The sequence below is a fragment of the Ambystoma mexicanum genome, chromosome 9 (assembly GCF_040938575.1).
Source record: "Ambystoma mexicanum isolate Mex_15411 chromosome 9, UKY_AmexF1_1, whole genome shotgun sequence".
Lineage (NCBI taxonomy): Eukaryota > Metazoa > Chordata > Amphibia > Caudata > Ambystomatidae > Ambystoma > Ambystoma mexicanum.
In genome coordinates, this window is record NC_090931.1 from 1,048,380,719 (window position 1) to 1,048,391,695 (window position 10,977).

General features: G+C 42.5%; 1 protein-coding gene across 4 annotated transcripts in view; it reads left to right on the forward strand.

Moving 5' to 3' along the window:
• The window catches only part of DPP4 (dipeptidyl peptidase 4), a 992,858-nt gene extending 982,507 nt beyond the window's left edge, over positions 1 to 10,351 (forward strand). For all 4 annotated transcript variants that reach the window (XM_069616324.1, XM_069616327.1, XM_069616325.1 and 1 more), the window contains 2 exons: positions 5,692 to 5,765; positions 10,110 to 10,351. In XM_069616324.1, the coding sequence (XP_069472425.1) occupies positions 5,692 to 5,765; positions 10,110 to 10,208 (173 nt within the window). In that variant the 3' untranslated portion in view covers positions 10,209 to 10,351. The remainder of the gene's footprint in view (positions 1 to 5,691; positions 5,766 to 10,109) is intronic.
• Positions 10,352 to 10,977: the final 626 nt, after the last annotated feature.

Below are 10,977 nucleotides of genomic sequence, written 5' to 3' on the forward strand. Positions count from 1 at the left end.
AAAATACACCTTTGTAGGGTAGATGGATCGTGCATGAGTAGAACACTGTCTGCGTTCATATATAAAATCTTGCTTAACTCCATGTTTCCCTGCCACCTTTCCTTTGAAGGTAACTAATTTTCCGAGGAAGAAAGGCAACCCCATGCCATAATAAAAGTGGGGGGTCTAGTAGCTACATGAAGCCTGACATGACCAATGTTCCTGGATTTGATCATGCTTCCACCTGCTACAGCATGGGGTCATTTGACAGGGAATGTGCTCCTAGTTCCCCTTCCATGAGTGCCCTCAAAGCCCCACATAAAACACTTGAAAACACATCACACTGTGAAACACTATGACTAGAAAAGCAACCCCTCCTCACGGCCAGATTAGGCGTTTTTTCACCTGAAGGGTTATCTCAGATGTGCTTAAATTGTTTACTCACAATATAGATCGAAATTCATGAAAGATGGAACAGATTCTGAACAGTGGACACACACCCCTACATTATCATTCTTTCTTCATTGTCAGTATAGATTACCCTCCATAAAACTATATTTTAGCATCTACATGTGGAAATTAGTAAATACTTCACAATTTTATCTGAATAATGTCCTTTTTGAAGGAACAGTGGAATGGAATCACTTCCATTCTTGGAGACATGTTGGTATTTCATTTTTAGTAATCTAGGACCTTGTTTTTATCTGCTTTGCAATGTTCATTGTTAATGTCCAGGGCCCGGTTTTGAACAACATCAAGCCACTGCATTACAGTCATTGTTCATGCTTTACAATCCCACCACTGAGCATTGATTTGCCCGAGTCCCTATGACCAATAGTCATCCATTTGGGTTAGATGCAGCCCCTGCTCCCTACACCCACTGTCTGAACATGTCTGTTCACCCGGACTCATGTCCTCGCCACACCCTCTGCTACTCCTACTTCTCTGGCTCCACTATACTCCCACCTATCCTATTTATCCTTCCCACTGTCCTATCTTTCTCCTACTCATTGAGTTTCCATCTATCCTAATCCTCTAGCCCTTTTCTTCCCCTTCCCACCCTCTTATGTCTCATCCCCATGTCTACTGCCTCTCCAAGTGGCCCTCAGTATGTCCTACCCACTGTAACCTCATCTATCCAGCCCGCCAAGCTTTTACCACTCCCCTATCTACCTCTCAATAAACCTCACCTGTTATTGACCATACTCTGGGACTTAGGACTGTACAATCTCTTTACAACAAAGCATCGTCATTTACTGACCACTTTCACTACCATCAGCCTGAACTCTCAGTGATGGGCATCACTGAAACCTGGATCATCCCCCGATGACACTTCCTCTTGCGCTACCCTCCACATCAGCATCGCCACCTTCTCCTACTCAGTGGTGTTGGCCTAATTTTTTTGCAAGGACTCACTACCCACTCAACTTTTACTCCATCCTTATTTGATATTTCGCACATTTCTCTTGTCATCCTCTTAATCTACTGCACACATGTAGCCCTCAATCTATTCTTCTCTGATCTAAATACTCAAGTTCTGTCATACCCTCTCCCTCTGACCACTCGCTTCTATGTTCCCCATGCTCTCATTTCCCCTCCTTCTGCAATTAGTAAAAGAAAACTGAAACATGACTCCTGACCCCCTATCTCAATGAGTTAAAGTCCTTCGAGTTGTCTAGCCTTGCCCTCTCATCTCTCCTCGCCACTCTATTAAACACATTGTTATCCAATTAAGTGATGTTCTAGCTACCTCCCTTCTGGATCATGCCTTCAGTCGCTGTTACCCTCGGATATTCGTAGCCATTCAATAGCTAAGGACAGCTATGGACCTCCACCTATGCTGCTGACAAACATTGCTCTGCTACTCATCTTAGCGCCTGCATAGACTCTTTTCTTGCCCATACAACTGCTCTTGATTCTGCCAAATCCACCTTTTACACCAACCTTGTATTATATCACCTCTCTCACTTGCAAACTATCAATGACCCATCCACAGGCCATGCTTCCATCACCAGGAATCACTCCCTATCCTCCTCTGCCACTGCTGAAGACTTTGCATCGTCCTTTTTCACCAAGATTACATATGTAAAAGGCACACTGGACACAGTCCTTTCTCGCCACTGTCTAACTCCTTCTCTCCACATCGTGCCACCAGACACTTTCCTCACTATCCCACTTCACTCCCAGGTTTGCCACTTAGCTCCTACCCATCCTCAACTGAGCAAAACAGATGTTACTGTTTGCCAGCTTCGAATGTCAACTCCACTTTCCAATTTCATTCTCTTCAGTCCTCCTCTCTCCTTCACCTAAGGCTCACATCCTTGGGCTCCACTTCGACAATGATAATACATACATGTATCACTACCATGACCACTGCAGCAATGATAAGCTCCTTAATATAAGATAGATTTTCCACCACCTCACCCATCACACAGCCAAGGCTCTGATCTCTACCATAGTACTCTGCAGACTTTACTGCCCTAGCCCATTCCTCAGCCTAACACCTATTCTGTCTCCCCTCTGAACAAAGTGCTGAAAGTCACAACATGCACCCTCTGAATCTCCCTGGAACATCACCTACCTCCACCCACAGACACCATGCTGAATAGCTCCACATGCACAATCACCCCCTCTTCAAATTATCACTGCATTTAAATATGTCGATGGTTTGGCCCTCAATACCTCACTGAATATAATTCTTTGCTTTCCTTCACTTTCTTGGAGGCCCTCTTCTCTCCTCATCCTTCCTGTGCCCTGCCCTTCTTGTGCCTCCTCCCTCTTCTGGTCCTCCACTGGACTGCCATCCCTCTATCCATGAAAACAGAGTAACTCTTCAATACCTAACTCAAACACCACCTGCTAGCTCCCGAGCAAGCATCTCCTATCCAATCCCCAGCTCTTCCCAACTAACATCCATTACAACCCTGACGTGCAATCAGGAATGTAAATATATCCATATGTATATTACTTAAACAAGCATCGGGCTTACCCTGAACTGACTAACCAATGCATATTATAAAGGCACCGTCAACCTGGGACTTCTCCCATCATCTGATACTAGTCTGACAATACCTGTCTATTCAAAGATGTCTAAGAAGAAAAACAAATTCTTCGTTCTTTGTTTTACATCATCTCTAAGCTCATCAATGCATCATTTGTCACTGGGACTATCCCAAAAAACCTCAAATAATCCTGGGTACTCCCTCTGCTTAAAAAACAATCCTTAGACCCCTCCACACCTACCAATTATAGGCCTATCACCACTGTCCCCTTAATGCTCAAAATATTGTATAAGGTAGCATACATCCAAATTCAAAAATATCTTGAACAACATCACCTACCAGGAGTCTGCCAGTCAGGATTCAGACCACAACATGGACAGAAAAAGCTTTGATCGATCTCAAGGCTCAGATTGATAACCTTAAAGACAACAGCGAAACCACCCTACTGCACCTGCTCGAAATGTTGGCTACCTTGGATTTGGTTGACCACAAAGTCCTGTGTAATCACCTGGACTCAGCCGCACATTTCTCTCAGGACGCTATCAAATGGGTTCAATCCTTCTTGAAAGACAGGACCATGCGGGTCTTCTTGCCATCAGCCGCTGCCGACCCAATTCCTATCACCTGTGGAGTACCTCAGGGTTCCTGTGTGTCACCCACTATGTACAACACATTCACCAAGCCCCTTTGGGATGATCTCGATGATCTTGGTATCACCTACATTAACTATGCAGATGATACTCAGATCCTCTTACCGTTGAGATTATGATGAGGATTTGGCCTTGGTTAATGGCATATACCTCATCATCCAGGCATGGGTGGCCATCCACGGTCTATGTCTGAATGATAACAAAACAGAACTCATCATCCTTGGTACTGCCACCAACATCAATAAACTCAGCCCTAAATACTCTAGTTTTGACATTGATGGCAATATAATAAAAGTTGCCAAAGAAGTCAAAACACTTGGCTTTTATCTAGACGCCACCCTCTCCATATCCAGACAGGCCAACTCTCTGGCCTCTACCACGTCTTGCACATGTAAATTCATCAGAGCTGCCAAACCCTTCCTCTCAATTCCCAGTTGTATTACACTGGCCAGAGCCTTTATCTTCTCAAGATTAGACTACTGTAATGCCCTATATCTGGGTGCCAACAAACAAATCATCAATAAAATCCAGATACTTCAAAATAACGCCCTTAGAGCGGCACTGGGTATCTCTAAAAAAGTTCATATCTCTGAGACAAGGAGACTGAACACTGGCTCACAACAAAAGACAAAATCAGACTAAAAACAGCCTCTCTCACACAGAAATACCTCAATAACGCCACCCCGCACTAACTCACTGAAAGATTCACCAGACAGTTATCTAACCGCCCGACAAGACTGGCTAACTCTAACCTCTTAATAATATCTAGATTCAAACAAGCCAAAACTGGGGGGTAGCTTCCCAGCCAAAGAAGCCCAATTTTGGAACTCGCTACACCTGCCTTAAGAACAAACCAAACTTACCCTCACTTTCGACGGAATACCATCAATTGGTTTAAAGAAAAAGATCACTAACCAATGCTCCCCCGTGACCAGCCTACTGTATATAGTTAACTCTGGCCCATGACACTCTTCCACTTTCTCTAATGCTGTATACTATTTCCACCTGTATGTTATTGCTGTATCTGTGTATGTATTTGCTCCACCTGCCTACTGTGTCCCTGTACACTATCTGCCCTCTTTGTTTACTTTATATGTACTCATAACTACTGCCCTATTGAAAGTATATATGTACAGCACTGTAATAATAACTGTATAACTGTATATACTTATAAATACTGCATCACTGAATGCATATATGCAAAGCACTGTAACCAAGCTGAGAACCTTCCTGTCTTTCCGCGCCCTGATACCCTCGGGTCTGGCGTGCGTTACAAATAATAAACAAAGAAACAAACAATCAAATTTTTAGGTCAAGTCTCTCTCCTGCTCCTTGATGATTACTATCCTAGTCTTAATTTTGATTTCTCTGAAAGTAGCTGATTCCTGATGCTTCTTTAACATCATGAACCTCTCCCATTCTTCTTCTGACTCTTTGGTCAAGGTCATTAATGTGCCTATCATATCCCACAACCTGTCAGTTAATTCTGCAAATATTCATTACATTAAAAGTGTATCAATTGTCTTACTGACTGCGTTCTAAAACATTGGGCCTCATTACGAGTAGAGCGGTAAGGGATACCGGGCACTGGTAAGGAGACTGGTGCCGGTAATCCCTTTCCTCCCTACTACGAGTTCCCTTAGTGGGTCCCTCCTTTAACGCCTGGTCTGACCAGGCGTTATGGACAGAACCCGTTAAAGGACTTCAGAGGTAATAACGGTACCGCAATTTGCGGTACCTTTATTAGCGCCTTCCCCATTCCCATTGAGCCTTCTAGGGGCTCAAATGGGAATGGGGAATGGCTTTTTCAATGGGGACTTACCGGTCCCACAAAGGTCGGACTACACCGGTAAGTCCCCATTGAATGAGACCAGTGCTGGATACGTTATTGGTGGCAGTCATGGCGCAAATAGCGCCATGACTACCACCAATCTCGTAATGAGGCCCATTATATCTTACAGTATATTCAGGTAAAGAATATTTGGTTTAGCTCTTGTGTCTGTAAAATAAATGAATACTGTATAAATAAACATTTATCTTATTCTACTATTTTCATTTAGATAATGTTCACTTTCAACAAGCTGCACAAATCTCTCAAGCTCTAGTAGACGCCCAGGTGGATTTTGATGCAATGGTATGTATCATCATTTCCTAAATACTAATAGTTTTTCTTAGTCTTAAGTAATACTTTCTTTATCAGTGGATTACCCAGAAAGCACCGAAAGAGAAAAGCAGCACGTGCATGATGTTATTTTCTAAATCATTGAAACGAATTCTGTAATAAATGTGATATTATTTAAGAAAAGTTGAAAGCGTTCCCTTTCCTAAGGTTTCTATCTGTTGGATTGCATGCTTTGGAGTGAATTGACTACCACACAGATGTTTTAAGTGGTCTGGACTTAAGGAAATATTTCTTCAGAGCACATCAGAATATTGGGGTCCTATTTCATGAGATTACCCAATGTGTATAATGGCACAATCTGGTTTTACACCTAATAGGTTTCAGGAATATGATTTCAAGGGTAATCATGCCTCTATATGTGTGGGAAATCTAATTAAAATATTGATAGTACCTTTATGTGCATTCATTAGGCATTAAGCATAACTTCATTAGCTTGGGGCTGAGCCAATCCTAATAGGCTCATGTTAAATTCTTTGTGCGTGACCTGCGAGACACGTCTGCTATGATGAATTGTGCCCCACATTTATTTGCAGTTCAATTTGCACAATTGTAAAGATTTTAAACAAGGATGTGTGCTAACTGACGTGCATGGCACGTTGTATGCAAATTGAAGAGGCCAGATTATCAGATGGAGAGTATCTATATTCCTCGCTTAATTCCATTTGACTCCTGCCGAAGACAGGGGCTGCTTTCTCCCCTATAGAGATTACCTCACAGGCCCCTTACTACTTCTTAATGTCTGGGTGAACAAATCAAACAGAGAATACAAATGTGTGCTTCTTAATAGTTGTGCTTTGAAGACATTCAAAACAGCAAAATGTACTTAGTCTACTGGGCTGTAGCTCTTTTGTTTGAGGCCGTACTAAACAAAATGTTAAAATTCTGCACAGTAGATATGTTGATATTTTGAATTTTGGAGAATGAAATCAGTGGGGGCTGGCCTATAGGGCAAGGAGGGGCAGAGCCCCACCAAAATACCACCCCTCCACCTCGTCCATGAGTCACAGCAAATTCTTGTGAAACTCATGAACACACTGGCTGCACTTTAAATGTACAGTGGGGATCACTCAAATGAGGCATCCCCACTGCACATGCGTGGTGCAGTTTGGGTTTGGGCAAGAAACAGAAACCCGAACAAGCCTGGCACAAAGGCATGTGAGAGGGCACCAAAAAAGAAACACTCCTATGGCATACTTTGACAATGGCCACACCCCTATCTTGTCCTGTCCCTCATACAGGCTGGTGTGGGGCCAGAATGTACAGGCCCCACCACAGTCTTTGAAAGAGACCAGAGATAAGATACATCCCTCCACACTTCAGGATTAACTCTCTTCAAGTTGCACTACAGAAATGCAATCCTTGCTGGACTCCAAACAAGGCCCTAGCCCCCCTGCAAGCCACACAGAGCACAAGAGACATTCATTTTCAAACCACTCAAAACCTCACACATCGTCCCAGCTCTCCTCAATCTCCACTGCTTCCCAAACATTAGGGAAGTGCTTTAAAAGGACTATGCATAGTATGCAAGGCCATCCACCTCAAAACGCCATACTGTCTTCACAACAAACTGAAACCCATCACCTGCGCAAATGCCTGACAAGCAAACCAAAATCTCCGGCACATGTCACACTACAAGCTAAAATGCACACAAGCCTTTACCAAATGGGCACCCAAAGCCTGAAACATCCTCCCATCCCACACCTTCCATCAACACCTTCAGGAAAAGCATGAACAAATACCTCTTGCCACACACCTAATTCAGACCACCTCCTTTGCTTTTTTCTCTATCATGACCTATCCTGTTCTGAGAGCATCAGACCTTCTTTGTCACCTCCTTTCTTTGAACTTTGGAAGGTGCTGTGAGACCCCCACCCACCCCTTCCCCCCAGTTAAGGCCATCATGGCATCACATTTTTTAAATAAAATACATAAATAAAGATAGGTTCCAAGATCATGTTAAATCTGATGTGTAGATCATCCTCAACAAGGTCTGTTTTACATACATCTTTTAGTGACCACCTATTTTTGGCCTGGTGCCCATTCCTTTTTTATGACTGGAAAATAGCATTTGAGAAGTCATTTAAAATGTTAATATTTAGCTGGATATTTCTCTATCCAGTGTGATATATTTGACTTGCAGCATTTGATGATAATGCCCTTGTATTTGTTCTCTTTAAGTAGAGATGCATGTGTTTGCATTTGATGAGCCTTCTTTTCACCATCCCTTTTCTACTTCTTGTAGACGTCGAGCCAGACTCCAAAGGCCATCTCAGAAAACCCAAATCACGTCTCTTTTCTCAGAACACCCCTTTACAAACATGGACATCAAACACATCTCTCAAGGCTACTCATTCAGGCAGCAATTTCCTGGACCTCCATTTCATCAAACTCCATTTAGTTTCCACAGAGTATATCATTACTTACACACTTACTCAAGGCCCCGCTGCTTTGTTTCCTGCAACATTCCCATATATATTGGTGCACTTCCTGGAAAATGCTTTACTAGCCAATTAAATTCAATAGGCGCTCTCTACAATCCTTGCCTCACCTACCTATGACACTTTGACTTCTTTGATGTTTATATTGATGCCCTCTGCTCAAGCTTTGACACTTGCCACACACCTTTCACTCCCTCAGATATATGTTATTAGGCATTGATCACACTGGGCCTCTTTAGGAGTAGGGCGGTAAGGGATACCGGGCACCGTTAAGGAGACCAGTGCCGGTAGTCCCTTACCGCCCTACTACGAGTTCCCTTAGCGGGTCCCTCCTTCAATGCCTAGTTTTACCAGCTGTTATGGACAGGACCCGCTAAGGGACTTCAGAGCTAATAACGCTACCGCAAATTGCGGTACCGTTATTAGATACTTCCCCATTCCCATTCAGCCCTATGGGAGCTCAAATGGGAATGGAGAATGGTTTTTTCAATGGGGACTTACCGGTCTTGCAAAGGTCGGACTACACTGGTAAGTCCCCATTGAACGGGACTGGTGCCGGTCCCGTTATTGGAGGCAGTCATGGCGCAAATAGCGCCATCACTACCTCCAATCTCGGAATGAGGCCCACTGTCACTCATGCTCTGCAAAGCTGTCCATTGTTGTGAAAGAAAAGAAACGGGGCCATTGAATGTTGAGCTTCATGCATACATATCTGTGATGCTCTCAACACCACATCCACCAAGACAATGTCCACATACTACTAATAACTATTCTCCTCTGCCATATACACACACTTGTCACACCCATCTGCCACAATTCCCTGTCAAAATGAAGCTATTATCTCAGTTACCCTAGACCATGCACACATGTACTGGGTTAACACACATTTCTAGGTAGGTCTGATGTACTAAATATTGGCAAAAAGAAACATGAAACTCAGAGGTACCAAGAGAGGTATATAAAAATGTGTGAGGAAGCAAACATGTATTATTTAAAATTGTAATGTTACAATTAATACAGACTAGTCGTTGATAATTGATTTATTCTAATGTATGCTTTAAAAGGGTGTGGACATGCTCTGTTTTACCGTCTCCTCACTTATGTAAAATTGTGTTTATCAAGACATATGGTTCTTTAGCTCAAGTGCATTCTACCTCATTATAGGTTCGCCATATTTCTTGAAATTCAGTATTCAATAATAAAAATTACAAAATGCAGGAAATCTTACAGTTACTGCTTAATTATGAGTTTGTCACACCAACTGGTAAACTCATTGAAACCATGCAGATGTCTTGAAATACTACATGCAGTATTTCACAAATTCCACATGCTCTTTTGTGTAATGTTTTTTAAAAAAAATCAATTTCTATCCGATGATAAAAATGGATTAGGCAAAGAAGTGCATAATGCTGCCACTGTGGCGTCCGAAATAAAGCACGGGAGGGCCCGTTCTGAGCCGTATGTGTATTACATGCCACAGGAGTTGGGAAGTTGGGGCCTGAAATGCCTTCATTGTCACTTGCTTTGAGTGAGCCTCCACTGAGGTGCTCACCGCTTCATTTAAAGATCAAAAAGGGGTGTCCATATGGGTTTAAACACGTGTACTCCTAATGCAGAATTCTAACTTCTGTCATACAGCATTAACCAATGTAACATTCCCGTGACTACTGAATGAGGTAAGTGTCTCAGGATGTTTTACATGGCGGACATTATAAGTGGAGGCAATTTACAGTACTGTCTGGTGTTTACATTACTACTAAACTCATAATGAGAGCTATTCTAGTATCTAAACTAAATGCACATTCCAACGTCAGTTCAATTAATAAATAATCATTTCAATGGTAACTTCCTTTTTCAGTGGTACACCGACAAAGACCATGGGATTGGCGATAACGCACACAGGCACATCTACACCCACATGAGCCACTTCATGAAGCAATGTTTTGCACTTCCCTAGACACACAGATCCTTCACAATGTGTGTAAGCAACATCGAATCTACAACTCAAGCTTCAACATCAACAACAGGACTATCTAAGGATGAACAAGATCAAATGAACATTCCACGAGACATTCCACCTGCTGGTTCCATGACTACAAATCACTAACTCAGGGGTTATACACTGTATCTATATCTGCTTCTGGAAATCTGTTGCAGTTTACTGCTGATGTTGACAATGTTTTCATCATCAAGAAATAATGTTTACATACTTGGCTTATACAACCAAGGAACAAACACCTTCACTTTCCTCCAATTAAATACAAAATGGAATATTGTCTTCCATAGCTTGAACCACTTCATGGACTACAGGTTTAAATAAATGTTATTACTTTGTTGTATTCACTATGTGCCTAGAACAGCATGCATCCAGCGTTGTAGGATGTGTGTCAAGGTAGCATGAATTACATGCTTTGCGTAAGAGGTCTTCAACTTAAAAAGCAGAACATGCTACAGGATTGTATTAGCCTATCCAAGCATTGACACAAGGATCCTGCCCACACAGTGCATACAGAGGTGTGAGTAGTGAAGCAGGAAGCACCCGATCTGCATTCATTCATAAAATATGCACCCTGTTCGTCCCACACATACTGTGATGTAAACATTTATATTGCACTAAGGCCTGTTAGCACATCATTTAACAACTGCATCTAGGGTTGGCCAAATCTAATTCACCCAAAAGTTAATTGTCTGATATTTGGCTGAGGATTTTCTTTGACTCTAAACTA